The following is a 27,546-nucleotide window of genomic DNA, read 5'->3' as shown; positions in this document are numbered from 1 at the left end:
CTTTTTAAGGATAGCTGTGATTAGGTTATTGTTGAACCCTGCGATGACTTGCTCTCAATCATGTTGAACATATGATAATGCAGTCGCATTGTCTTTGTGCCTAGCAACCAGACGCGAGTCATATGCGTACTGGAATGCACAGCAATTTTGAAAGGAATGACCCACACGGTTGCAGATCGATTAAACATTATAGCCACAAGTCTAGATCCGTACGGAACAACGTGTGTTAGTTATTACAAAGCACTTTGATGCTAACCAGAACAACGATTTGTAAGCTATACATTGCTGGGCTGTATTACCGGATTTCCAGCAATTGTTTAGAAAACTGGTCTGCATCTTTAATTCAGATGGCTGTAACTGCTCTCTTCGAACCCGTGCGTTAGCAACTACTTCTCGAGAACCGTACATCAGCGGCACGAAACAGCACAGACAACACGTAGACAAATAAACGAGCACTACGACAAAACCTTCATGTCGTGTTGTGATTTCTTCGTACGTGTCTTTTCTGCGCTCTTCCGCCATTCGTGTCGCAGTGTTTTATATCTGTCTGTGTGTTTTCTACGCTGTTTCGTCCCATTAAGCTACCAAAAAGTCCATTCATTACTCTCAGCAATTAACGGGCGTGTGGCTCAAGTAGAAATGATTCAAGCGCAAGCAAAAACGCTAAGCAGTTCATTTGAACGCCAGTGGATTTTAAGTGGTTTGTGAGACGCAGCAGCGGCGAATCCAAGTTCTAACTGGACAGTGGACATAATGCTCTTTAATCCAGTTTAAAACCGGCAGCTTCATGCCAGTGGTAACGACCTCAAGCAGTCTAATTCGCAGGGGCCGTTTCTTTTATCTTCTTTGAAAGATGATGCACAAAAAAGCTGAGTGCGCCTTAGCTACGGGACTGTCGCAGTATATATAACGCACCCTTCACCTTCAACACAATCTACCTTGAAAGCGCATATGCATCGTAAAGTGGATAGCGTACCTTAGACCAAAATGTCGCACGAGGGCCTCCACGACAGCGCCCAGTGGACCAGTAATTATTGTTCCATTTGAAAATTCGTCGTAGTGTACGTACGGAACAATCTGCGGAAGAGGAACACAAAGCCATGAGCGCACAAAAATGAAGAGAGGCACCCTCTGCCGTGGCCAGAGTCAAAACTAAAATTGTGATGACTAGAAAACGACGACCTTCAAACACGATTGTATTCATTTAGGAAACTCTGATGCTTGACTTAGACATGAGCGTAAAGAGTGCAAAAACACTTGATACCTCAAGATATTTGCAGCACACGCCAGCAGCTCGAGCTCGCTGAAGAGAATAATTCAGCTGACAACAGCGCAGCCCCGTCCATTGCATAGGATGTTGTTGTGTTCTTGTTTCAGCTGACAGTGTCCAGTCTTGTTCGGTTAAACAGGTAATTGCTGATTGCAGACAGTTGAAGAGTTGTATACTTGGTATTGTTACCGTCTTTTCGACGTAGCTTGAAGGCGCACATAGTGAAAAGAATGCAGAAATGAATAAACCTTTCTAGATTAGCTGTGCAACAAGAAATCAACTTCGGTCGCGCGCGTTTTTTTTTTCCGTATAAATTAGAACTTAGCTCTACTAATATCGGTAGATCCTTTAGGCAGCAAGCACTCGTCCCAAGGGCCCCGCAATGGTCTAAAGTCCTTGGCACTAGTTTTGAATTATGTGAAACTTAGAATAACAAGAATTAAGCATACACATTTTTCAGAAAGCATGTTGTTAAGCGTTGTTTACCATGTTGAATCTCTACGCCGTTCTTCTAAGTCGCAAGAAGACGAACACAAAAGCAGGCGCGCAGACACATCCACTCTTTCAAAGACTATCCCGATTATTTCAAAACTCATTTCCTCTAGAGCAACATAACCTTGTAACTGCGTCTAAATTTAGGTGCATAATTATTAAAGAACATCAACGCTTTAAAAACTTCGCAGCTTGACACGAAGCATAAATGTTAGCAGTACTTTTTCTATTTACGTGAATTTTTCACTTATATTTCAATAAATTCTTAGTCGGAATACAGCGCTGTCTTATCAAGCCATTTTCTTGGCCTTATCTTCTACCTGAATTACAGGAACAAACCAGTGGCCAAGACCGCCTTCAATGGTTTGCGCATTTTCCCGAAGTGCCTGACATCTTTCCTAGATTTTCATGCCGTTCATTGTTGTGGAAGATAAAGTTCTCTCAAATTTTAGCTACCAATTTTTTGGCAAAAATAAGTGGAGATATAGATTTTATTATTTCGATTAGCAGAACCCATTTGCTTTAACAAAGCCAGGTTAAGCGAAACTGCAGTAGAAAACTTAGTTCATTTACTTCCGCTGTAGTAATGGTTATATCATTATACACGGGCTTGCTGTATATGCGATTCAACGGGTCAATTTTTCGGTAAAAAAACTGAAATGGGTACTTTTTAAAGTTACCTCGTTGAATTGCGGATACCTGCGGTGCGTGCGCTTAGAAAAATAATTATCCAAGCGTAATGGGCGTGATGCGAAGAAAAGTTGCGGTCAGCAGTGAGATTCGCTTACTTTACCAACGTTGAACCGTAGGCAACCTTCTTCAAATATACAGGGCTTACTACTGTTCGGCACAAACATTTCGACGAGCTTCTGCAGTCTCCGTTTACGTTCGGCGAATGAAAGTATGCCATGTAATTCTTGGAATATATAAAGGTTTGGCAGCGTGTAGTGATGCAGCCGTGTTCATAGTGCAGGTTTTGTTCAGGTTCAAGATAAGATCGTTCAGTTTAGCGCCATGTACTTGAAAGTGAACAGGACTTTCTATCTTGATATCCGATGCATTATGCCGGTGCCATCGGAAATCAATGCAACTCTCACAATGTCCATAACATTATCAGCGCGATCTTCAAGCACTGCAGAAAACCCAATGGTCTATTTTGTAACTTGTTTTATTTTGCTCTTTTGGAACACTAGTAATATTTCTGCCGGGGAATTCACCTCTCCAGTAATCGTAATTTCGAGTAGAATTGCAGGAAAGTTCATTGCATCAATTTTATCTTGAGGCAACTGTGAAATAGTGTAAGATTCTGTTAATGACATTCACATGAGGATGACCTAATCTTCTGGTGCCTAGCAAAATGTTGCCTTTAAAGTTTGCCGTGCACTCGCTTCTAGTAGGCACGACTACCACAGGAACCGTATGGTGTTAATTTATAACAGTAACTAGCAATTAATTACAGGTCCAGCGAGAAGGAATTTGCGGCTATATATGTTGTTAAGGTGTATCTCACAATATGCGAAAAAATTCTGTTCATGAACTACATCCCTTTTAAAAACTACCCTTGACATAAGATTTTGGGTTCATGTGCCAGCAATGTCAGACAGTGTAACAGACAGCCCTGAACAGCGGGCACAAAGCTTACTTGTAGGATGAAGGATGGTATTTCAATATAAGACAATAAATATTGATGCTTTTACAAACTAATTGAGTGAGAAAAAACTGCGATTTTAACTGAAATAGGCAATGGGCATCAAGAACGAATAGATAGCCCTAAAATTATTAAAAAGCAGATATCCAATGCTAATAACTATTTTCACAGAAACAAACACTTATTTATAAGTGCCATACCGCTCCAAGTTCTGCTTCTACGGCTATCCTTAAGGGTAGAGCTGGGAAGGGTAGAGGTGGTGCATGGTCTCAAGGTTAGGCTACATCCAGCACAAGTACCATCCAGGTTAGAAGATTCTAGAGTCGCCGCGGTAGCTGAGTTCAAGATCCTCGTGCGCGTAATGCGCATGTCATAGATTTGCAGTCCATCACTGGTTGCGGTTGTATTTCTTCCATATTTTTTGCTACTATCTTTCAGCAAAGATATAATACACTATAATTTTCTATTTATTGACTCTAGAAACACAACTAAAGGTTACTTCTACACTTCCTTGCTATCAATTGCTGATCGCATCCATGATATGCATGTCTTCACAAGCTTCTCATTTAACTATCCCTGAATACTGAATAGCTTAGCTAGGACGTCGGTTCTGTCAATCCTGATACCATATCTTGATATCATAGGGGGGTTCTGGCAAAGTTGCCGCGTGCACCATTCAATCTCGTTTCACGTGGCGCCTGCGGTATCAGGGGCTTTCTACGTGTGCCACTATTGTTAGGGGTGGCACTACGTTGTCATCGCTTCTTAACAGTGTTCTGGTTTATGATTATTCGCTTACTTTCTAATAGCCTCCCTGAAGGTTACGATGGATCAGGGGCAAACCGTTTTCATTCTACTGTTTAAATTCAAAGCAATTAATCCCGAAGGGCCGCATCCGTTCGAAGAAAAACAGTACGCCGAAAACTCGACCATCACAGAGCTCGTACAGAAAATCTTCGGTGATATGTTAAATGCTTTGCGGCGTCATAGCATGAACGGGAGCTTCGCGCCTTTAATTTTAGGCCATCTGATAGGTTTTGCTAGATGTCATGAGAACAGCTAGACGCTATTAGATGGGTCGCCTCCTTTGAGAGTGGTCTGCAGCTCTCTTTCTCAGTTGCATCCGACTATATTTGAGTCCACTATTCAGGAGACCATCCTGTAGTCTGTTCACTCAAAAACGAAGCACGAATGCCCTCTAACTAGGCCCTTCAGGCAATGGCGTCGACCTCTTCTGATGATGTCACGTTTAACGCCTGAGCCTGAAATTGCAGAAGGCTGGCTGGTGCCTTCGTGAAATGGTAGTAACCGCAATGACATGCGAATCGGTCAAAACAGATGGCTAAGGGCCTCCTTGAATGGGATCTTCCACTGCAATTGTAAACTGTGTCCGAATATATTGATATCCGATTGACTGTGCATGAGGGAACACATCATCCACATTTTAATCACTGGAATCCCGGTCTTCACATTCCAACACCTCTTGTTGGTCTGAGGAGCCTTCTTAATTTCTTCCTAAGAGTACCACTAATCCGCTACTCTAATAGAGTTTTGTTTGGTAGGTTTATCTTATGAACGCCGATTTCTCTTGTTGGTCATCAAATATGCAACGACCCTCACTTTCCGCCCAACTATGTAAGATTGCTTTAAAAAGATCATTGTACGTAGTGTTACTGTAGAGAAAAGTCTCCCTGTTAGTATTTTGAAGCAAAACTTTTGCTAGGGCCGTAGCAGCCAACTTGTTTCGCAAATGATATGAAACCGTAGCGGGAAGAGTTTGTGAAAAATAAAATTTTGCACGTTGATCATGATTTTTTCACGGGGCAAAATAAATTGTGCTTTCATATAAAATGATTTTAAAATATTTTTATTATTTTTACTCAAATACGCAACGCAAAAATGCAAATAACGGTACTTTAACTTTCAAAATAATTTTCCAGTCCTATAGAAGTCACTTTTACTATTTCCTCACATACTTCAGGAGTCAAAAAAGCTAAAAAAAATCTGTTTTTCAAATGGAAAGATTGTGCACCATGTCCGAGAAAGATTTAGAAACATTGACAAAGTTTTTTTGTCGGGGCATATACAGCTGCCAGCTGTATAGTGAAGCTCACAGAGTAAAATATGAATAGTACCATTCAAACAGATTTTTATTCATGACGTTTAATGGAAACGCTTTCAGTTTTACGCGAGAAAATAGTTGTGTAAGTTGATAACCTTTTCCCATTTCGATAATTCGGAGTGTTCGCCCTTCACTGTAGCGCACGAAGTGCGGTGTTCAGGAGACCAGGAAGCACCGATATGGTGCTCCGGGTGAGTGCTCCATATGATTTGGGGCTTAAAGATCGTTTGGCGTGGTGTTGGTCAAAGTGTACGACGGAAGTCTTCGATAGCCGAATACGACGTTAAGCCAATCATACACAGTTGACAGTGATGAAGGCTTCATGTTTCGAAGCGCCCGGGTTCGTTTGAATGGCGTCGCTGCTTCAAATCACAATGCAAACTAAATTTCTTTTGCTTGCATAATGTCTTACGGCACCCAGAGGGCTAGCCAACCGTCAAATTTTTTTCGGCTTGTCTTAATAGCTGATTGAGGGTAGAGGAGGGGGAAGTTGGGAGGGGGAGGGTATGCGGACTTTGTACAGACTTTGACGTAGAACTGGCAGCTGGATGAGCTTTACAAGCTTCGACATGGCCACTGCCAAATTTGTCCGTAGAGCCGATCTCTTCTCACCCATTTTATGGGACACGGTCATTAAAAACAGCTAAGAGTCGCGAAGTGCGCTTCCTGTCAGAAGGGAGATTTCGTGTTTTCACATTACGAGCTCTGTCTGTATTATTTACGTGAAGGAGCACTGGCCACGGTGGCGGTGCTGCAGCTAAAAGTGGCGCCTGGTACCGTATACTGTAACAATTCATTCCATTTCCATTCTGTTTGGTTCCCTATTATTGGTCGCTGCTTTCTGTGACGTATGGCATTCATGGGAGACGCCACAATGGTCGTGACAGACGTACGCTCGTGATGCCACCTGCTTTGCGCACACATGTGTCGAGCCTATGCCGGACTGGAGGACCGGCGCCAACGCCAAATAATTACAGAGCAGGAAGACACGTTTAACGCACTAGACGAATTTAATCTTCGCTAATCCAGTCTCGAGAGTGAAATTTCGCATATGTAGTGCAGACAATTGGCGGAATCTAGGGCGAGTGGCTCAGCCATAGTGAAATTGGCAGCAGGACTATGGCCAACGATGGGGCCGCGGCCAGACCGGCTGCATCTGTGGTTGGCCGTCTGCTTTTTCACCTGCTGTTGCCTTCGTGACATGGACGTCCAGGCCAAATAAATGAGAAAAGAAGTGGTTCGTTTCGTAATACGGCCCTAAACTTCATAGCGCTTCCGGTAGCTGCGGTATGAAAAGTGAGCCTGGCAGATATCTTGCTCACCACTGCAACTGTCATGTCGGGCGGCATGATGCTCTTTCTACGCTTCGGTTTCAAGCTCATTTTTTTTTTTTACAGCAGGGGGTTCCTATTGGTTTGAGCATCCGCTTCACATATGGCAACTGCAGGGTCCGATCCCCAATGCCATCGGTTACCGTCTAGTGACACAACAAGTAAAAGCTTTCCCCTGGCCTGGTGCTGGGCTCCTTTAGGGGATAGAGTTTTGGTTTTCGTTTAGCATTGGCGCAGTCTTGCACTACACTAAAGACTGAACATGGTTATGCCGGTCTAGTGCGCGAGTTCTCAAGAGCGTTCCTAATAAGCTTCCTGAAATAAATGACATTGTATGATCCTCTGCAACATGATATTTTTTGTATTTGCAGTTGGACAATTTTACTATTGAAGTGACGGTTGAATGTGCAAGAAAAAGGAATTGTTATATAGTGTTCTTTTTCTGACATTGTACACATTGCGTGCGTTGCAAAACACATTTATCGGCTTGGCTGCCTTCAGGAGTATATGATAAACTTGCTGGAATGTCTAGCGTGAGAATATATAAAAACTGTTTTAAAAATTCAGTGTCATTATTTTTTAGGATGCTCGGTCTTTCGTATATGAATAAAAATCTTCGAAGTTCCTGGAAAGAAAAGTTACGTTTCTTGTTCACGTGGGAAAAATTCCACGCTCCGGCATTAATTTTTATTTTACATTTTCCTTCATCTAACTGTTTTCCTTATTTTGGAACTTGAAATGATGCCCACGGTGTATCGTAAGGTTTCCGCTTCTAATAGAACGGTGACAGGTTAGCTGCCATAACTGTTTTAAAGAAATGAAAAGTGTTCGAGCGTATCCTAAGTCACTTGCGTGTGATCACTTTTTTATGAAGGAATTCTAGGGATTGTATATTTCTAGAGAAAAGCTTACTTGCAGGGTTCCAATAATAATAGTGTAATGCAGCTTTTACTTTTGATCCGTGAAGCGTGTATTTCCCAACACGATACTCAAGCCCGCATGTCAAATCTCACACGCCAAGAAAAACAGAAGGGAATGACCTCGGGCGGTGTTGAATACGGCTGAGGCAGCGGAAGAAGATATACTTGTTTCTCACTGGTCAGCGATTGTCCAGAAAGGTAAATAATGAGGACAAAACAACAAAGGTTTTCTGTTAATAACGCGCGAAGTGCTTCGAATTTGCGGCGTATTCGGTTGTTTTCTTCAATTCAGTGAATGTTAGACAAGTGCTACAGACATCAATACCTGAGGGCAATCATAATTTATATTTGCCATTCCTCACAGTACACAGCGTGTATTAGTAATGGCTGAAAGTTTTGTTGATGGCCTGGCGTGAAATTCAAAATCATGTAATCATGATGGCCAAAAGCTATCGTTGGTTCATAGCTTGTCGATGCTTTCGTACATGACCGCTCAGCGGAAAAAAAGCAATGAAATTTTAAAACTTCTCGTACGCAAGTGCTTTGTTATTGGCGTTTTCAATCGCCACGCCTTCTTCGTGTCTAGGGCGTGTGCATATAGCGAAGGTTCTGCCATAACGGGCAAGGGGAATCCTTCATTGTAAATACTCCGACATGCTTTTTTCTTCATCTAACACGAAGCAAGCAACTTTAAATCTGGACTGCAAGGGAAATTATACATCCAACTTAAGTTCGTCAAAGTTGTCAGTCTCGTTATCTGAAGCAAGTGCTATTGCACTAAACTTCTTTGACTCATTGTTCAAGCTTGATGTCTGAAACTCACAAAAAGTAAGCTCCTTCCAAATCAGTTGTAACGTTGGTAGTGTGCCTTACTTGAGACCGAGGGGTTGCGAGTTGCTTGATGACTCCGCTAACGATATCCACGCTCAGCGCTTGCACAAATACAAAGGCATGAAATCTGCTCATTGCAGCCGTATTGCAGTTCCAGTGTACGATGAAGTTTCTCCAAACATGTTATAGATCTTGGACCAAAGTAGGGTTCTAAAATCCTATACTGCTATTAGAGGCCAGAGCAGCAAATCAAAGTCCAACTTTTGTAGCAGTATTAGAGTTTATGAATACGTGGGCGATCTTGATTGCTTTATGGGTGATTTAAGTGCGATAAATTTTGAAAGGCAATGTACCTGCGGATCCTTATTTGTCAGCTTCAATCTCGGTTCATCAGTGAACCACTGAAGAAATGAGTCGACATGGGATGCTAAACCGCAATGATCATTCTGCATCGACCAAAAGCTTAAACTCAATGATATTCCATGCCGCGCTGTGTTGCAGACACTGTTATCAGTTTGAACTGTTCTCATGTACTAAGTTTTCTGAGGATGTATTTTAGGCAATCGTTATTAGGCGGATGCTTTCCACTTTTTTTTTGTCTGTGCAGAGCAAATGCAGTGAGGTAAGACTTCAATGCAACATTTAAGACATTTCTTTAGTAGTGGAAATAATGAAGCTGTGGTTTACCGGGTTTCCAGAGCTATGGAAGTGTTTCATTTCATTTATTTAACTAAGACAACTCTAGAAAAAAAAAGAATAGGTTTTATTCAGTTCTATTAAGAATGAAATGAACATGTTTGTTTTCAAATCAGGCATGAAGATTCACTGTTTATTGTCATGACAATTTCGACAAACAAAACTGTGCTGCTCTAGACATCCTGAATTTGATTATAAGCATAAAGCATAAAAAAGGTTGATGTTTCTACTAAACGGGATGCACTTCGGTGTGCTCCTCTTGGGAAAGAACCTTAAAATATGCGAAATTTCTTGCCGGCTCCTCAGTGATCACACTTTAGTAAATATCTCTCATATGTGCCGTTTCTTCACGAATATTTCTGCGAGCAAATTGAGAGCGCTGACTCCTGTGCCACCTAACAACAACAGAAATGCACCTTGCAAGTCTAATAGAACAAGAGGCTTTACAGCGTCGTCTTTCAAATTCTTGCACAGGGCGTAGTTTCGGAGACGCCATTCCATCTCCTTGTGATAGACGTTGCACTCGTTGACAGTGGTGATGCTGTAATAAACAGGAACAAAGATACATCGATTGTGTAGGAGGATCTTTATAGTTAAATACACAAAAAAAGACATTTCTTCTTTTTTACTGCAAGCTGTGTAAAAGCCAGCTGTAGTAATGAACAGGAGTGGTTCTGCAGTGTGGCTGAATTTTTGCACGAGTATTCGAAACCCTGGCTACAATAGCAAATATGGTAGAGAAGCACCCGCCCAGAGCCATGATATGCGAACTGCGGAAAAACGCATTTCAGTTCAGACACACCTAAAAACCGATTTGCATGCAGCTTTGAGGTAACTTGTGGACTTCTGTTTCGCGTTTTCCAAATCACTTCTCCACGCGAATAATTTGCTTATTGCCTTGCTGCTATTACATTCATTCAGCCAAAAAATCTCCTGCCTATGATTTAAAAGTAGCATGCTATTTATTTGAAAGTCATAGGAGCTTTATGGTGCACAAAACCAGAGAGCCAAGTACAGTGGCAGATTCGTTTTGTACAAAACTGTTATCACGTCTACTAACAGGCCATCCTTAATGTTAGTACTGAACTTGGCGAAGGAAGGGATTCGGATTTTGTATAACCCAAGATCTTTTAGGTTGCAAGAAGAGAAAAGATAAGAGAGCGAAATGGTGCCGGGTGTCATATTTTTCTTTGGTCTATCTTTGATCTGTCTATTGTGTTTCAGGATGCGTAAAAGTCTCTAATGCAGAAATAAAATCGTTCCTTCTACGACAAAAAAAGAAAAAAAAACAGCCACTCAGGCTTCGGCTTGGGGTGATATGATCTTATGATTGATAGCTCATAAAATGGTAAAAGAAAGAGGGGTTCCGTACTACTTGTTGAGCTTTCTTTTGAAATCTTTTGGCAGCGTCTTTCGGATGGCCATCACGATGTGTATCATTCCGCCGTTGCCCTCTGAGACATGGTGCTGACAGCTGCCAGTTGTTGCGAAGACGTCGGCAATGTGCGACTTGAAGGTCACATCTGGAGCCACCAGGACCCTTTTCTTTTGGAGGACCTCGTCCATGAGCCAGGACAGCACTGGACCCGAATGGTACAAGCCCACGACCTCTTTCTCCCGGCCACTGAGCTTTCTGAATGTTTCTCCAACGGGGTGCTGCGCATTTTCAACTGCGTCATGCTGTTTTTTTTTATCAACGCTTCGGCTTTGCGCGCATGGGCCGCGCTGTAAAACAGTGTCTCCAGTGTTGCAAAGCTGATCGCGATGTCTAAGGGCTTATATCTAGACGCAGTGAAAAAATTTTGATTTTTCGAATGCATAGAATCACCAGCACGCTAATATTTCCTCCTTTTTTATCAGTGAGGTTCACTGGTGAGGTGAAAAATTTGTTTAAGATTGCGAGTCCACAGTCGCATGGCTGAGTGCTTGTGACGAAGGTCAGAAGTTCTTTGGGACTAGTGTGGCTATTCGAGTTGGGAATAATGATACTCAGTCCACTGACGAAATTTGCAGATGGCTTGCTCAAGGCTAAGAACATCGTGCAATACATGAGGAACACTACGACCTACTGTTCAATGTTCTCAAATGCGTTCCTCTATTTGAAGCGAAAAACACACGCAGAATTCTTTATTTGGGGCAATTCCGCATGAGCAAATGACTAGTCGCCTACGATGTCGTGGACTCTTCAAACACTATTTTATTTCAAAGTTTAATGATAGAAAAAATATAAAATTAAGTGCAACAGAAAAAGAGGACTGTTTGAAGAATGTTTGGAAGACAAGTCATTAATGAACCTCAACTAGGCCTCACTAACCATGAGTTTGTTAAGGATAATTGGGAATAAGAGCAAAACCTCGGCTGATGTCGGCAGCACTTAAAGGAAAACATAGACCTTGCTGTGCCTTTGGCAATTATGTGCTGCTTTTATTGCCACGCTTTCAGTTCTATTTTTCAAAAATGATCAGCTGCTCAGGTTTTCTTTGTTTTGGGGCTTACAAGTTGTAACCCTCTAGCCTAGATACGCGCAATCGTGAAACGAGCGCTCCCACATTGGTTTTGCTTACCTTGAAGAGTCTGGAAAAATATGTGAGTTTCTCTGCAGTGATGGTGACCTTCGGAAACCGCAGCAAATCTTCAAAGCTGTTCACATAATCGGCCGTTTTGCGGATTGCCATTGTCGAAGTGAGCGTCGAGCTCAGCAGCCCCATGATCACCAGAAGCACAGTAAGCCACGTACCCAAGAGGAGCCGAAACCACAGTGATGTGCGTATCGGGAGTTCTGAAATAAAAATTTCTGTACGATTGCTTGGCGCAGTCAAGGCCTAATAATGCAAACTTTTTTCTAAATTCCTCCCAAATATTTGGCATTTTTCCTAAAATCATCAGTATTCAATGGGCTGCAAGCCGATTGGGGTCAAGTTATGAGTCAAAATCGAGGTTTCTTCATTCACACGCACAAGTCTGCACAAGAGCTTCTAACGTGTTCCTATGCGGTCACGTGGAGCATGGCGTGGGAAACAAATAATTTACCGCGACTGTTTTGAAGGCTTTGCAAATCCCATTGGTGTCCTATGGCCCCAAAACTAATCGATGCGCGCGCGGGAAGATTTTTATTTCATATGCTGAAACACCACGGAAGAATAGACTATCTGTATCAACACCTTCGCACTACATGTCGGCGAAGTGTATGGTTTTCTCTTAGAAATAAAAATATTTCCTTTGACTTAAGAGGTGCTCGCGTCGGACAATAAATGGCGCTGAGTATAAATGTGAGGAGCAGCTTGGCCTGAATAACTCTCTGTATTTCATGTTTCCATGATGATCTTACTATTTATTTTTTTATGTTGACGATTTTCAGTTTTGCAGGAGTTTTTTGCATAGACATAGTAAGTGATCTATTATTGCTGTGCATTACTCAACCCTTTAAGATTTGGTGGAAGCGTCGCCTTGTGGCGATTCTATGCATGCAAACAAGGCAGGCGTTTTGTGAATATGGATATCGTCGGACATATCTTCATATTCAGTTATATCTTGAGTCATATCTCATTCCAGCATTATGATACATCAAAGCAATCATCTGGGCGCCGAAAATATTTTTGATCAGTGAGTGACTTACTGCAAGGAAAGAGGTGCATGAAGTAGAGCCACATAAACCCTGCGAAGGAGTTCAGTTTCCCTTTTGAGATGCTGCAGGCTGGAGAGTCGAGTACTGCCGTCACAAGTGAGAGCAATATCCAGGACAGCAGAATACCTAGCCATACCTGCAGAAATAGCTCATTAACAAGATGCTTCCGCGTGAACATTTTTTGTGGGCACTCTGTTAGTGTATTAACCATGATTCAGGAAACCAATCACACCAGAATGAATATAATGAAGGCGCATTCGAAGCCCGTCGCGCCAAATTTATCTGACACGCCTTTTTCTTTATAAAGGTGCAATCACTTATAGTCCCAAGAATGCATTCGAATTAAAAAAAAAATTCGGTTGCCACTTTTTTTTGTAATCTTGACCTCAAATTAGGATGCATTTAAAACAAAAATGCTTTCTTCTAAAGCCAGTCGCGCGACTTGCACGGACTGTTGTGGACAGCATCCTTTTTCAAAAATTCCGGATTTTACATGTAGTGACTGTTTGCAGAAATGCGAAAAAAACTAAACGCCAGCAGCGACCGTATTCTATAGGACGTCCATTTTCCGTGTTGCATTTAGAGTACATTCAGTCCTCAATCAGTCTTTACTCAGATATGCCCGCGGCGTTGAAGCTTCTGCGGCAAGCGACCTAGGAATTCGATGGTTGGCGACTGGACTTCACCTTTAGCTGAGGTTCGATGCGTTATGCAGCCAGTACTGAAGTGTATCGCAGCACTCTGTCAAAAAAAGGTGACCGAACATGATAACTGCTTGCTGTTGGATCCTATATGCAGCCAACGTTAATGTTCGATCTCCAACCACATAATTGCCGGGTCGCGTGCCACAGACGCTTGAAAGCCGCGGCAATATCTGAATGACCAGTGACAGCTAACCGAACTGACGTAGAATGGACAACTGCAAACCGACAGCTTATAGAAAACGTCCCTAGAACTTCAAGTCGGTAGGGGCGATCTGCAAAGGAAAATGTCCGCTTAATCTGCCTTTGTTATGTTAACCTGTATTTGTTATGAGGCAGTAGGCCTGTCTTTTAGTCCATGCTCCTGCGTACAACAGGTGCGCTAATTGATGCGTGCGAGTGAACATCGTACTTCCTTATCAAAGGCTACCACAAAGTTGAAAGGATCCACAAAGGTGCCCGGCTTCCAAGTCATGAGACTGACGTAGTTCACGTCGTACGGAACCGTGAAGTCGGCAGCTTCGGCTCTGCCCACCGTTGGAGCCATGGGGCCTGGCATGATATACACCTCCTGGAAAGAGAGTATCAGAAATTTTCACAACGCAAAACAAAAAAGTTAATGCAAAAAATTAACTTCTTTCATTGATAAGAATATGCAGTGTTCTTTTTTTATGTGTCCTGAATACAGGCGTGATTATAAAGCTTGTGTGGTGCGAACTCCGGCCATATCTTTTTCCAAAAAGGAAGAATGCTCAGAGCATAACGAAGTAATTCAATATTCACCCATGAAATCCTCATTATCAGAATCTTTTGACAGTTACAACCGCACTGGAAAGTTAGCCAGCGTCCTGAAGGAAACGATACAATTATTGTTTCCGTGAAAAAAAAAGTTGACCATGACACCTTTTACCTGCCCTAACCTGAGAAAATGACTCTGATGAGTTTTTTCAGGCTAAGTGAGATCTGAAGATTGTGCACCTTTTTTTATGGGCAGTCAAGAGTTTTTGTGTAAGCGTTCTGCACTAGGGCGGTACACTTATTTTACTCTGTTGCCTTTCTCCGACCCACTTCATTTTCAAGACGAATTGCTTCCATCAATGATCCTGCTCCAGGACTTCACAGGAAGTTCACTTCAAAATAAACACTCCCGAATTACCCGAAAGTTCTTAAGGGACACTGAAGGCTATTTAATGTTGATCCGAGAAATAGACTGTGTCTCCTTATGAGAATAAGGTTACTTCCATTTAGAACAGAGATTTTGTCGGCTATAAAGGTGAACAAATAGAATTTACCTGCCGCCAACATTGGTCGTTATAACAAACTCCGCCGACATCAAAACCTATTTTTTGTATTGAATTCTTCAGGGTAGAATGCACTGCCATTCAGTGTCAGACGGTGATTACGTAATTATTCACGGTTTGATGGTAGCAGTTTTAATCCAGCGGCGGCAGCATTTAAAAGGCGATTGTTTCACCAATAAAATCGACCCAACATACATCAGCATAACGAGAGAGAACCACAGAACCAATATTTGCCCAGAAAAAAATTGGTTGGTTCTTGCTCAATAAGAAGCCGTCGACAGCCGTTCGTGTTGAAATATGTCTTCAGTGGCGACTTCCAGGCTTGGAACGGGTCCTTCGACTTTGCCGAAGAAGCTGACATTAGCTTCTGCATTGTGCACCAATATATGAGGATATATTGCTTCCTCTGACACAACATACTGAAAAGACACAGTTTTTTTACATTTTTTTCACACCAGAGGAGTAAAGTAATACTTTTTGTCATGATCAAAAGTTGAAGATTTTCTATGTGACTGCTTCAAGTGTCTGTTTTGATCCCAAAGGCCGCGTAAATGCGTTAGTTAGGCATGCGCAAGCACCACACGCGTGTGCAAAAGGGAGCATGACAAGAAACCATGGCACCTGAAAACATTTTCAGGAGTCTGTCTTAACGACTTAGACATTTAAACATTTTCAACGTTTTTTTTTCCTCGTCACCTTATTTCGTTACACTATAAACTCGCCTTTTACCTTCGCACGTTTTAATTTTTTGTATTGTAGAAGAATTGCTTTTTGTTTCTGCGCAGAAATCGCTAAACAGCATGCAACGTATCACAGAGTTTTTATGCTTAAATGAAGGCCGCAAGTATCCATTTAATGTGCGCGCCGAAGCACATTGACATTGCGCGCTTGCAACCTGGGCTGACGCATATATTGGCGAAAATATGCATATCATCAACTTACGCCTCTCTGTACCATGCCAAGAAAGCCTGTAAAGTTATTCTTCGTCTTGATACCCCATATTCGTTCTTGTGGGTAGAGAATCTGGGTCCTGCACACATCACAGAAACAGGACCGCAAACAATTCAGCACAGTGAGAAAGTGTAACTTCTGAGGAACGTTGTTACCTGAGTCCGAACTTTCGGGCGAAGCCCTCAAGAACCGGTGCTAGGGGACCGCTAACTTCCGTGCCATGACCAAATTCTTCCAAGTCAATATAAGGAGCAATCTGAAAACATAAAAAAGGGATCATTTTGCGCGGATAAGAACAAAATGCAAAAAAACATGAATCAGCCCTCGTGGCAAGTGTCAGGTCATGTCTAAATGTGAGCAGAAAGTCGCGGTGAGTGTATATTAGGCATGAAACGCTCTAGCTTCCATACCGGCAAGCTCAGGTGAACATCTTGCGGAAGCCACAGTGTCGACCATAAAACATACGCTTCGTGAGATTTTCCGCCATGATAGGTCCACATACCACATGTTCCAGAAGGATTCAAACAAGCGGCGGCGCTAGGAGGGCAGCTTCGTTCCTTATTTTATGGTACCTCAAAATACACCATCATTGCCTCAGCAGCTCGCACAATTAGTGGTAATCAGTATGTAGTACTACTTGATAATGGTTAATTCATTCATTCATTCATTTTTTTTTATGTCGAAGTTATACGTCAAAGCTTCCGCGCCTGAGGCCCTCCAGCGCTAGGCACTAACGCCGACAGCCCCGATCATTGCCACGTGGTATAGAGAAAACCGGCAAACTGAGCAGCGGATATACCCTCTGTCTTTGCGCTCATAAGGATGGCTAGTGCGTGAAAAAAACAACTGCTTATCTACTGCACTGATATAAAAGGAAATCGCATAATTCATAACAAAATCCTGGCAGTTTGACTGTCGTCAACCTAATCGTTGTCGGTAGCTGCCACTCCAGAAACTAGGAGGGAAGGCTGGGATAGACAGAATAGAAGCTTCCTCTTTTCCTGAATTATTTGTCACGCCTCCGTGGTGGCTAATTTGTTACGGTGCTCGGCTGCTGACCCGAAAGGCATGGGTTCGATCCCGGCCGCGGCGCTCGAATTTCGATGCAGGCGAAATTTAAGAGGCCCTTGCACTGTGCGATATCAGTGCACGTCAAAGAGCTCCAGGTAGTCAAAATTATCCGGAGCCCTCTACTACGGCGTCCCTCATAGTCTCAGTCGCTTTGGCCCGTTAAACCCAGAAACAAACCAACTACCTGTCAGGTTGCACGTCTTTGCTATTTTTTCGTGAACGCGTCAAGAAGGCGCCATCGTGAGAGCCCTCGCATCCCTCTCGTAGGTTTTAAGCGACTACACAAGTTGTGCCCCTGTATAGAACAATCATACGTCATCTTACGTGTGCGGTGCATTCATTCTACATTACAGAATGGTCGGCGGCAGAAGCCTTTTATCCGTGCAATACAGCCAACTGGCAGGAAGCTAGGAAAAGTGTTGTCGATTGGAAGAGTGAGCCGAGTTCTACGCCAGAGCAGTGTACCGCTGGACTCTGCACCAGGAGAAAAAAAGAAAAACGAATATTTCCACGCGCTACGTGCGAAGCCAAGAAAGCGGTCAGACCCGCTAGAAGCTGATTTTCATGAAAATAGTGGCCAGGATACTGGCAACAATGGCGTCGATGCTGACTAGTGCAGAGTGCGGTGTGATGTTGTGTTGTATGAGTCGACCCAGTATTATTTATAAATTCAGATAGCGGCATCTATAACCGCTACTGTAGAAAATTTTATGCTTACACCTACTCCACACGAAGAAACAGATTTTTTTTATTTATTATGCTGACTGCCATAGAATGCATGTATTAACAGCCCTCTTGCATTTTCCAGTTATTGTCGCTAGTCTTGACTGCCGTCCTAGCTGCTTTGCTGATTTATTCGCACAAAAAGCATAACGCTCTCCCATAGAGGGTTGGTACATAACCGTTTCCGAAAAAAAAAAACTGTCCTTCAGCGAGCTCTAAGCCAAGACTGTCTGAAAGCGCCTATCATTAGCCAATAATTTGTTTTTGAGTATTGAAAGGCGGTGGCTATTTAAGTTATTACAGGCTGAAAATCGTGGTTGCAGATGTAAGGCGCCTCGTGCCTTTGTCTCCCAGGAAGAACTGAAGTGCTTCCTTGATACTATGCCGTTTGTTGCTGCTAGTTTAAATTTGCGCACAGAATACTTTCAGAACTATGCCAATGCGATGCGCTAGTTGCCACTAACGTTTATTCTTTCAAGAGGGGAAAATCTCCCGTGTGCTCATTTTTGTCCGCGCAAGTCGTCGGCTCCCTTCTGGCTGCTTAGTCACACCAGGGGTTCGAAAGACCATTGCCTAATTTTTTTTTAATTTGTAGTTGTCTACAATGCTTCAATATGTATCATTCTCGGAGATGGTTACTTCCTCACTCATTTTTGCTGTCGCAACTAGCACGGTGTCGCGAAATCCTAGGTTGCATTGAAATAATGCCATTGAGCATGTTCCTCCCATGTACCCACGTGGTACATTTTCTTTTTCGTGTCACTGCAAACTTGTCGCTTTAACAACAAACATTTGAGGATATTTGTTTTGTTTCTAACTGACACAGCAGAGAAGCTCCCCAGAAATCAATCCCCACTGAGGCAATACTCTACCGGCTCCAGCTTACTTGCCTTGGCAGCACTCAACTTCAAGCAGCGGTCACTCAGCGTACAAGTGCGGTTGTGGCTAGGAACGAACATTGATGCTCGAGGCGCTGGCAAGAACTGCTGTGCTGCAACAAAGAACCCAGGGTTTCCTTTGTATATATTTATACAGCAGTGATTTTTCTTTTGATAAAAGGCTTCGGCACTTTGAATGAATCAATACAAACAGAAACCTTCATTACGTACCTACCTTCTTCTCATCTGCAAGCCTAAGTGATTGCATTGCCGCAAGTAGCGCGAAACTGCAAGCGCAGCCCAAAGCTTCCTGATAAAAACTTACCAGATAAATTCCGTGAATCCATGAGATTCGTATTTAAACATGGATAGTGCATAATATATATCTCAAAAATCTCAGTTTGGCAAAGGCAACGGTTGGTTTCCGTGCTTCATTAATTCAGTGAAGTTAAGAATTTAGTTTTTCAGACAATTAAAGTCCGAAGTTTCCCTCGCGGCGATTTGTGTTCTTAAAGTATTGGTAACGACATGTTTTAAATTATACTTTTAAGAGTTTCCTTAATAAGATATTGATCCTTAAATCGAGACAGCAGTATGAAGAAGGACGACCACTTTCTGTTTTCAGCGTACGAAATTTTATGTAGCTGCTTATATTAAAAGTATCCCCCTGGTGCTGATAGGTTAAAGGTGGCCTTGAAGCGAGCAGGCTCATGGCGAACGGAGATATAGTGTCGTGTACCTTTCTACGTCATTGCTTTGTCCCGACGAAAGGTTAAAAGTCTTAAAATTTCTGCTGTTTTGCTTTTGAGAACAGCTGTCTTGCTTTGATTTCTTGCGTTTCTCATTGGTAGCTAATGTACAAAAAAGTGACAAAAAATGCGCATAAAACGAGCTACAATTTTGTCTTTATAGCTTAATCTAATAGTGCAGAAAATTTCCTGATGCATGCCACTAATACAGGCCAGCTGCTGCAAACTTTAATAAAAGGAAGAAGAGATCAAGTTCGTAGCGTTCGTTTGCTGTGACAAAGGTTCATCAGTATTTAATTCCCTCTGTCCTGGCCACTCCCCCGCAGTGGGTATGTGACAGCACTGTTTGAGGCCAACAACCACAACATAAAGGTTCAGGGGGATAGTTTTTTCTTCACAGTAAAACATAGCCGTGCCTTTTTAAACTGACAGTTTGCGCATGTGCCTTATAGCTGCCTTGACTCTTGTCTTGCCATTCATATTCAAAATTTTCAGTGTGTTCCAAAATAACCGTTCTTCAGTTTCAGGTACGGTTTTTCGTCAGGCGTATTGGGTAGTGTTGTGTAACGAAAGCTGTGTTGGATTTCTTTAGGCCATTTAGTGGGCACTGCAGGAACTTACACGTTCGCTCTCCATTCCTTTCCCCGCACAGCCAGGTTTGGAAAATATACCAGGTGTTTCAAGGAAGAGCTTTAAAAATTTGCGGAAACAGGCTGTTTGGGGTAAAAATATGTTTTTTGCGGCGTATATTGTATTACCAGTGCTGGAGGACACCACAAAATTGGTTAATCGTTTTAAATAGTAAGCTGGTTAACTAATTTTAAGAATTAAGTTGCTAACAAATAGAGTTAGGCATCTAGTTGCAATTAGAATATTGTAGCCGGTCGTTTTCAGTAGCCATATCAGGTTTTAGAATCTAGAAAACGCGATTATCTTGGCACTCTGGCTCGACAAATCCTGCCTTTATTCTCTAGTTACGTGCACTGGAAATGTTGTTTTGTCTGCATACTTTTCGAAAGCGCAAGTATTTTGGCATGATGCAGTCAATACGCCCAACTCATATCTCTGATGTTGGCTTTTGTGCCACCGGTGTCGTTTTTCCTACGCGACGCTTAATTTTGAATTTAATGGGAGGAGAAATTTTGAAATAAAGTAAAAGCCGACCGTTCATTATGCATTAAAAAAAGCCGCAGCATCTACGGACCAGCCGCATGCATCACAAGGAAGCACCACCAGTCATTCGTTACTCAAGACAAAATTCCCCAATGCAGCGCCCGACACAACCGTTCAACATTTCTTGGGGTAGTTATGCTTTACTGCAATATTGACTAAACATTGAATACTAGAGATTTTTGTGAACAATTCTGAAGATATTAAACAGAGCGCTATGAGGCATTTTGAATTCTAAACCAGTGCACTGTAGTGTCAGCACCGCTGAACATTTAGCAATGGCGTTGACAAGCGTAGTACAATATAAGTGCTGTTTTCATAAAGTACAATGCCACTTAAGCATCGGCTGTACTGGAGCTGACCCAAAAAGCCCCCCTTCTTCTTATGTTCCGATAAAAATAAGAGTTTTCTGTAGCGATAGCTACACTACGCCAGTCACTTCGCGAGGTAAGCGTGGCTGTGCGCTCAGTATTGGCACCACTGCTCCGCCAGCTGTGCGCATGCGCGGAGTGACGTCGTATCCCGCAGCTGGTGTGCGCGCCGCGCGCGTCGCCGCTACGCCGACGGCGGAGCAAGACGCCGCCCGCCTCTTCAGTTGTGCGCATGCGCGGAGCAACGTGACAGCCCGCAGTTGGTGTGCGCGCCGCGCGCCTGCATTACGCTAGCATTTCAAGCCTTCAGCGTGGCGGCGCCGTGGTCAGCGTGGCAGCTGCCGGCGGCGCGGCGCGCCGGCGAAACCAAGTGGGGGAGGAGTGGAGAGAGGGAGCGGAGAGAGAAAGTGAATTCACGTCGAGAGACGACGAAGGAATGCCCAGCGAAACGCAGCGGCGAAAGACTGACTTTGCAGTTCGATTGAGTGAGTTCCACTCGGCCAGCTGTAGCTATCGCGTCACTCCAGCTTTAACCAGAGCTAAACCACAGCCATTTTTTTCGTCAGACCCACAAATTTCGCTCATATGCACACGATAGCAGTCGTCGTAGGGATGTTCTCGCGGATTTCAATAACGTACTTTTGGCAGTTTACTCGCCTGTCTCCAAGGTTCAGTATGGGCAGCGCTGTGCCCACGACTAGAAATAATGTGGAGCCTCTTATCGGCGCTGGTATAGAAATGGTGTATGGGCCCGGTAAAAAAAATTGTGACTCGTTTCGTCAATTGGAAATGAATTCGGTTAGAAACGGGAACTCATCGCGAGCTCGATGTCTTAAGACTCCATCGAATCTGCACCGGAGTAAATTGCATGCCACTGACCACCGCTGCTCCCTTCTCGCCTTCAGCTCCAGCGTAAGTGCATTCCATGTAGGATCTCCTTATATCAGGACAAAAACCAGAATGCACTCTTACATTGAGTAACGTTCGATGATCTCTGAAACAGATTCATAATGATGACGTTTTTCAAAATTGCAGCTTTGTACCAGTCACTTTGTACCAGGCGCTTCGTCCTGTCTTCTACCCTATGTGTCTTGTCCTTTTTTGCGCCTAAAACTATTTAATTATGCACTTTTATCACACTCGTTTCGGCTCTTCCAGATCAATAACATGCGTATATTTGTCTTTTTGCATTTACAACCATTGCAGTAACTCTTGTCTATTCTGGGCACTCCGATTGTGTGCTAAAATTCGTAGCTGACGATTGGGCCTTCTGGGCCTTCAAGGCCCGGATGATTTTGCGCCCATTTTTACAATTAAAACCTAATCTCTGGTGCGCCGTGTCAAGGTGTAAAATGCACATGCGACATAGAGCCGGTGATCATGAATTTTTTTGCACGCTTAGGAGCGACGTATTATCGTGGTTGGGGTCCCAAGTCCGGGAGTCCTTTGGGTGGTGCTGATGCCGCCCATGCTCGGACTAGGAGCCGGACTTGGCCTTCGAGCTGCGAACTGGTCAGATCTTCCTGCCTCCCCTCCATGGCTGGCTGGAAAAACCACGCAAACTTGGGATTGGGCGCGCAGGCCCAGACCATCAACTATAGATGACATCTCTCGCCAAAGAAGCGGCATATTTGCTCAAAGGATCCCGGTTCTATTTGATGTAACTTGAATGAATATGGGAAAGTCTGTGATGGTAGGCGCTGGAAGTTTACGTCCTAGTGTTTGCATCGGCCCTCAGGGGGAGGAGAATATTTGCGGCGGGCTACCTTAACGTGTTGTGTTATATTCATGCAGGTAGTGTGCGTTTTTAAGTGGGCTTGGGCGTTATGAGGAGATAAATGGTTCCGGGAGCAAACGCTCAGGCGGAAGTGTTTGCACACTCTTTCCCCATGGCTCTCTGATAGCCCGGTACACATAGCGGGTGCTTGATTGTAGGTGCTGGGTGTGTGTTGCGAGGATGCATGCTGCAAGCGGAACGATACTGCTTGTGGTGGAATTTCTGAAGGCTGCCTCTGAGTCCGCGAGGATGCAATGGAAGGCCGCGTGAATAGAAGCCATAGCAACAGCGACGTCTTCACCTCCTGTAGGGTAGTTGCAACAGGCGGTGAGACAGTCGACCGTAAACATTTATTCATTATTAATTCCAGTTGTTTCGAGGCCTTGGTCTAGCACGGTAGCATCAACATAGAATGTGCCCTCACTTTGGGCGTAGGCATGTTGGACGGAGAGACCGACAATTGAAAATCTTTTTTCTATTACAGAATATTTTAGGCAGCTCTAAAACTGCTACTAGTGTTACTACAAAGGTAGTTTTCCTCAGTGCGCGGGTATTGCTGACTCATACGCTATTCTATTCTGCTCTGTTGACGTACACTAGGCTCTTACCTGTTAAGAAGATGTCACAGTGAGTAGCACACAGCAACACGTAAACAAAACAAAGTTTTATTCCAACGAAAACGCATTTGGCTGTTGACGAGGTTGCACGTTCACTGCGTCGCTTTCCTCGGGTAGTTCTCCAACAGCTTGTCGATATCTTGAAGACAGTCAGCCAGGTCATCTTCAGAGAGGGTCCTCAACTTCTCCTCTATGGCCTTGCACTTAGAGTGAATGGCGTCGCTTTCTTCGCTCCGTTTCACGGAATTCTGTCGCTGAGCCAGCGCTCGCACGTTATCCGACAGCTCCCTCACCACTTCCTTGAAATCTTCGTCATAGCGGCATATAGCTGCAAGACAGTGTTAGGAGTACAGGTTCGTTTTAAGCCAATAGCAACCGTTTCTTTTTTCTTGATACGTCCACCATACAATCTGGAAGTCATTATTTACGCAACTTTGATATTTGTGCTGTGCTTTCATAAATGTTATATTGCAAAGTCAGTCATTATGCTAACGGGTGCGTTTTCTCTTCTTATTACTTGTTTGTTCTCCTCTTTTTATTTACTCTCTGGCTCAAGTGATAAATATCTGCTCTTTCATACCCACTGAGCAACTACAGATGAAACTAAAAAAAAAAGTGGCGATGACAGACAGCCCTATGCCCTCAAATTTTGTCCTATTGTTCCCACTTAAGTAGTGTTATTTGCCATTCACATATAACTGTGCACACTATAAATGCCGGAATCAGTAAATGAGCTCAAGGGCGCCTACAATGCATGCCCCTTTATGAGTTACCGCGTGCTAAGTTTATTAGAGCTGTTTAGCATAGTGCGTATCGCTAACGCTTACCACATAACGCATACCATGGACTGCCATTGCACATACGCTTATTGCTCCCGACACGCCAGGCGTACGCGCTGTTGAAGGCAACGTGGCGCCAAGGGATGATCCGCGCATGCGCATTTGCGGCTCGCGATACGCTGTAAGCGGTAGCGGTAGTTGTATACACGATATGTTTAAAGTATCTATTACGCTGGCAAGGGCACTCAGCGCTGCGATCGAGGTTTGATATAGGTATACAGCTATAAAATGCCGTAATATCACTAACAGCAGAGGGTAAATGATTTTATTGTAGTGAATTATGACGCAGGCGCCTGAACTATGATGAACGCGCATGATGTTGCCTTCATGGCAGACGAAGAAGTTAGAGACGAAGTGCCGGCGCGCGGCTCCAGATCTCTGCCTGTGCAGACTAGCGTTACTTCTGCTGCCGGCGGGTTTTGAACTCTATCGCAGGGTTCATTAGTGCACGAACCCCCTTTCATTTGTTGGAGGTGCTGGGTCAAGCACTCCAACATGTCTCCAACCAAAACATTTTAAATTGAAACCCAAAGTTACGAAGCCGGCAAGGCTCTTTCTTCAGAGGTGACCGTGGGTGTGGCTAGCGTATAAAGGTATGCATGGTGGGAGAGCAGGATGTCGTAAAAGGAGAGCGGTGATGTGAAGGGTGTAAGTCAAGTTGTTAGGATGTACGGTGGCGGTAGATGGCGCCTTTTGTTGTTTGGGCTGCAGAGCGAAGTACCTAGTCCTATACACAGGGAAGGTTTCCCTTTCTGAGGTTGACATTGTTTACGGTCGTTGGAATGTACCAAGATTCGAGTAAGAGCCTTTTTTGTAATTTTTTTTCGGTTCCGAGGATAGTGATTTCGTCAGACTTGGTTCTATACCGTGCGTCTTTGGAATGTTCGGCTACAAAATGTCTTTAGAATGTTCGGAAGGCTCAAACCTTAGAAGCATCTTCAACGAAATCACCATCATTGGAACCGAAAAAAATTTCCAGAAGAGGCTCTTACTCAAACCTTGCTACATTCAAACAACCCCAGACAACGCCAACAGCATGAAGGAAGACCTTCCTTCTGTGTACGCGCAAGGACTTCGCTCTGCAGCCGAAGGAAGGGCGCAATCGACCATCAGCGCGCAGTGCGGCTATGTCACAACGTGATTCATATCCCTAACCCTCAGAGTGGGCGTTTTTACCCCCCCCCCTCCCCTCCCTCCTGATCCCGCATTCTTCGCATTGCCACTTTCCTTTTTTAGGCCTCGTGCTCATTCACCCTCGCTTGCTTAAAGACGCCAGCCACAGCCCCTAATCACCCGTGAAGAACGAGGCGATCCGGCTTCGAAGCGCTGGGACTCAATTTAAAAAGTTTTGGTTGGGGACGTGTCAGAGTTCATTATACGATATCAAACATAAACAGGCAGGCAATCCTGTCTAAATGTTTTAAATTCAGATTTTAGTAGCGTCTCTACATAACAGCCTAATTTTCAAGGATTTATTTAAATTAATATAAAATTATCGGTGATTATATTAGTTTCTTTCACTCTTGCAAACGCATACTGATTAGGCCTTCACCCATGTGCGTGTAGCCGCTCATTTTAGGCACATTGTATTATATTTAGAAAGTTTCTTGCGTACCTTCAGTGAGGGTGGTGATTTCGCGGGTAATCCCAAAGCCGAGACAAGTGTTGGCTCCAAGCGTCACGGCTCCGCTGGCCTCGATGCTGTACTTTGTGCTGGGCGAAAGCCCACTGATGGTGTAGGCCAGTTGTGTGCCGTGTGCGACGTAGTTCACGCAAGATTTGCGCGGTGATTCAAGGGGGCAAACGCGAAGGCGCACGTCGACATCAATAGGCACCTTCCAAGTGGCCCTGACTTCCCTTAGTGCGACCGCTTCTACTTTGAAGCCATCGAGCCTCGGCACTGCAAAGCAATGAAGATACGGTGAACGTTTAGTTAATTTGCCACACTGATGTTAGTAATCCCTGGCTAAGATATAGTGAAATCGACTTCATTTACTTAATCAAAAGGCGTGTAATTTGTATTGTACAGAGGGCAATGCACATGTTTATAACGACCGGTCTGTGTGTTCCGCAGCTCCCAAAGCCGCTGCGACCAGGAAGCCAAAAAAAAATGAAGATGAAATCCAATGAGGTTAACCGCAGATGCTTATATCGAAACCATTTTTAACCAAATGTTATCGCTAGGTGTCACGTGATCAGCTCGAACCACACCCAGAGTGTGTTCTAGACAAGTGTTTTGCCCTCTGTGCAATAAAAACCAAAGAAATAGTCTTGCAATCCTTTGATCTTTTTCTTTTTGTCGTATCGGCAACATCCCAGCTGATGCAGTTATATAAAGTATTGTCGTGGTTTCCGTACGTTTTACTCCTACCTCACATTACTCGAACTTGCTGCTTATTTCGCTAAATCTTGCGTTTAAGTTGTCTATTTTACAACCGTTGGGCACGTCTCTTCCTTGCACGGCTGACTGCACCGTACTCAACAGTTTTTTGAGCCAGCCCTAGCTATACCGTAATTAAATAATGTTACGCTATGGCTGTACCTTTCTGCACTATTCTTTCCTACCACTCCAATGGACAAAGCGCGAACTACTCAGTAACATTAAACGGCTCTTTCACAACGTTCAGCCTTGTTCGCCGTACAACCCAACAAGGAGTGAAGAGCCAGTTAAATTTCAAGCTGCTATGCGGATCGATTACCACACCTCGCAAATTTCACGAATAGTTCTAATCGAAACTTGACTACGTATTTAATGCACAGGCTAGATTTTCCAATACTGCATGCGTACACGGTAGCTAAATTGATACGTGGTTTAATTATGTAAACTTTTATTACGACGACCTTTCAACGCAGAGCAGGCAGTACTTTCTCTGCGTTTGTTTTCACTGCTGTTGAGTAGAAAGTAGAAAGCATTGGCGTGCTTGCTGTCAAATTGGTACCCGCCGCGGTGGCTCAGTGGTTAGGGCGCTCGACTACTGCCCTGGAGTAGCCGGGTTCGAACCCGACCACGGCGGCTGCGTCTTTATGGATGAAAAACGCTAAGGCGCCCGTGTGCTGTGCGATGTCAGTGCACGTTAAAGATCCCCAGGTGGTCGAAATTACTCCGGAGCCCTCCACTACGGCACCCCCTTCTCCCTTTCTTCTTTCACTCCCTCCTTTATCCCTTCCCTTACGGCGCGGTTCAGGTGCCCAACGATATATGAGACAGATACTGCGCCATTTCCTTTCCCCAAAAACCAATTATTATTATTAGTTCTTCAAGTAGCCGCTATTAGGTCAAAAAACGCAGCCAAAATAGAAAATTGATGGACAGTGCAGCATTTAGAAACTATTCGCGCAAAATTTTATTCATCTTTTGTCGTGAAAAGCAACCAGTTTGGATGAATTACCTGCTGAAGATTTTCGATTGAAGGAAACGTAGGTGTGTTCACTAATGGTTTGCGAGATGAACCCACGAATTATC

General features: G+C 43.7%; 1 protein-coding gene across 1 annotated transcript; it reads right to left on the bottom strand.

Moving 5' to 3' along the window:
- Positions 1-20: 20 nt before the first annotated feature.
- On the bottom strand, positions 21-18,828 carry LOC144103673 (uncharacterized). The gene is made up of 10 exons (XM_077636332.1): positions 18,796-18,828; positions 16,044-16,144; positions 15,880-15,967; positions 14,049-14,207; positions 12,927-13,071; positions 11,875-12,089; positions 10,683-10,966; positions 9,695-9,851; positions 977-1,077; positions 21-129 (listed from the first exon to the last, which is right to left on the bottom strand). Exons 1-10 carry the CDS (start codon positions 18,826-18,828, stop codon positions 21-23), a joined length of 1,392 nt encoding a protein of 463 aa, XP_077492458.1.
- Positions 18,829-27,546: the final 8,718 nt, after the last annotated feature.

The sequence above is a fragment of the Amblyomma americanum genome, chromosome 9, assembly GCF_052857255.1.
Source record: "Amblyomma americanum isolate KBUSLIRL-KWMA chromosome 9, ASM5285725v1, whole genome shotgun sequence".
NCBI classification, from domain to species: Eukaryota; Metazoa; Arthropoda; class Arachnida; order Ixodida; family Ixodidae; genus Amblyomma; species Amblyomma americanum.
Note: the sequence above shows the minus strand (reverse complement) of the source record. Positions and strands in the feature narration are given on the sequence as shown.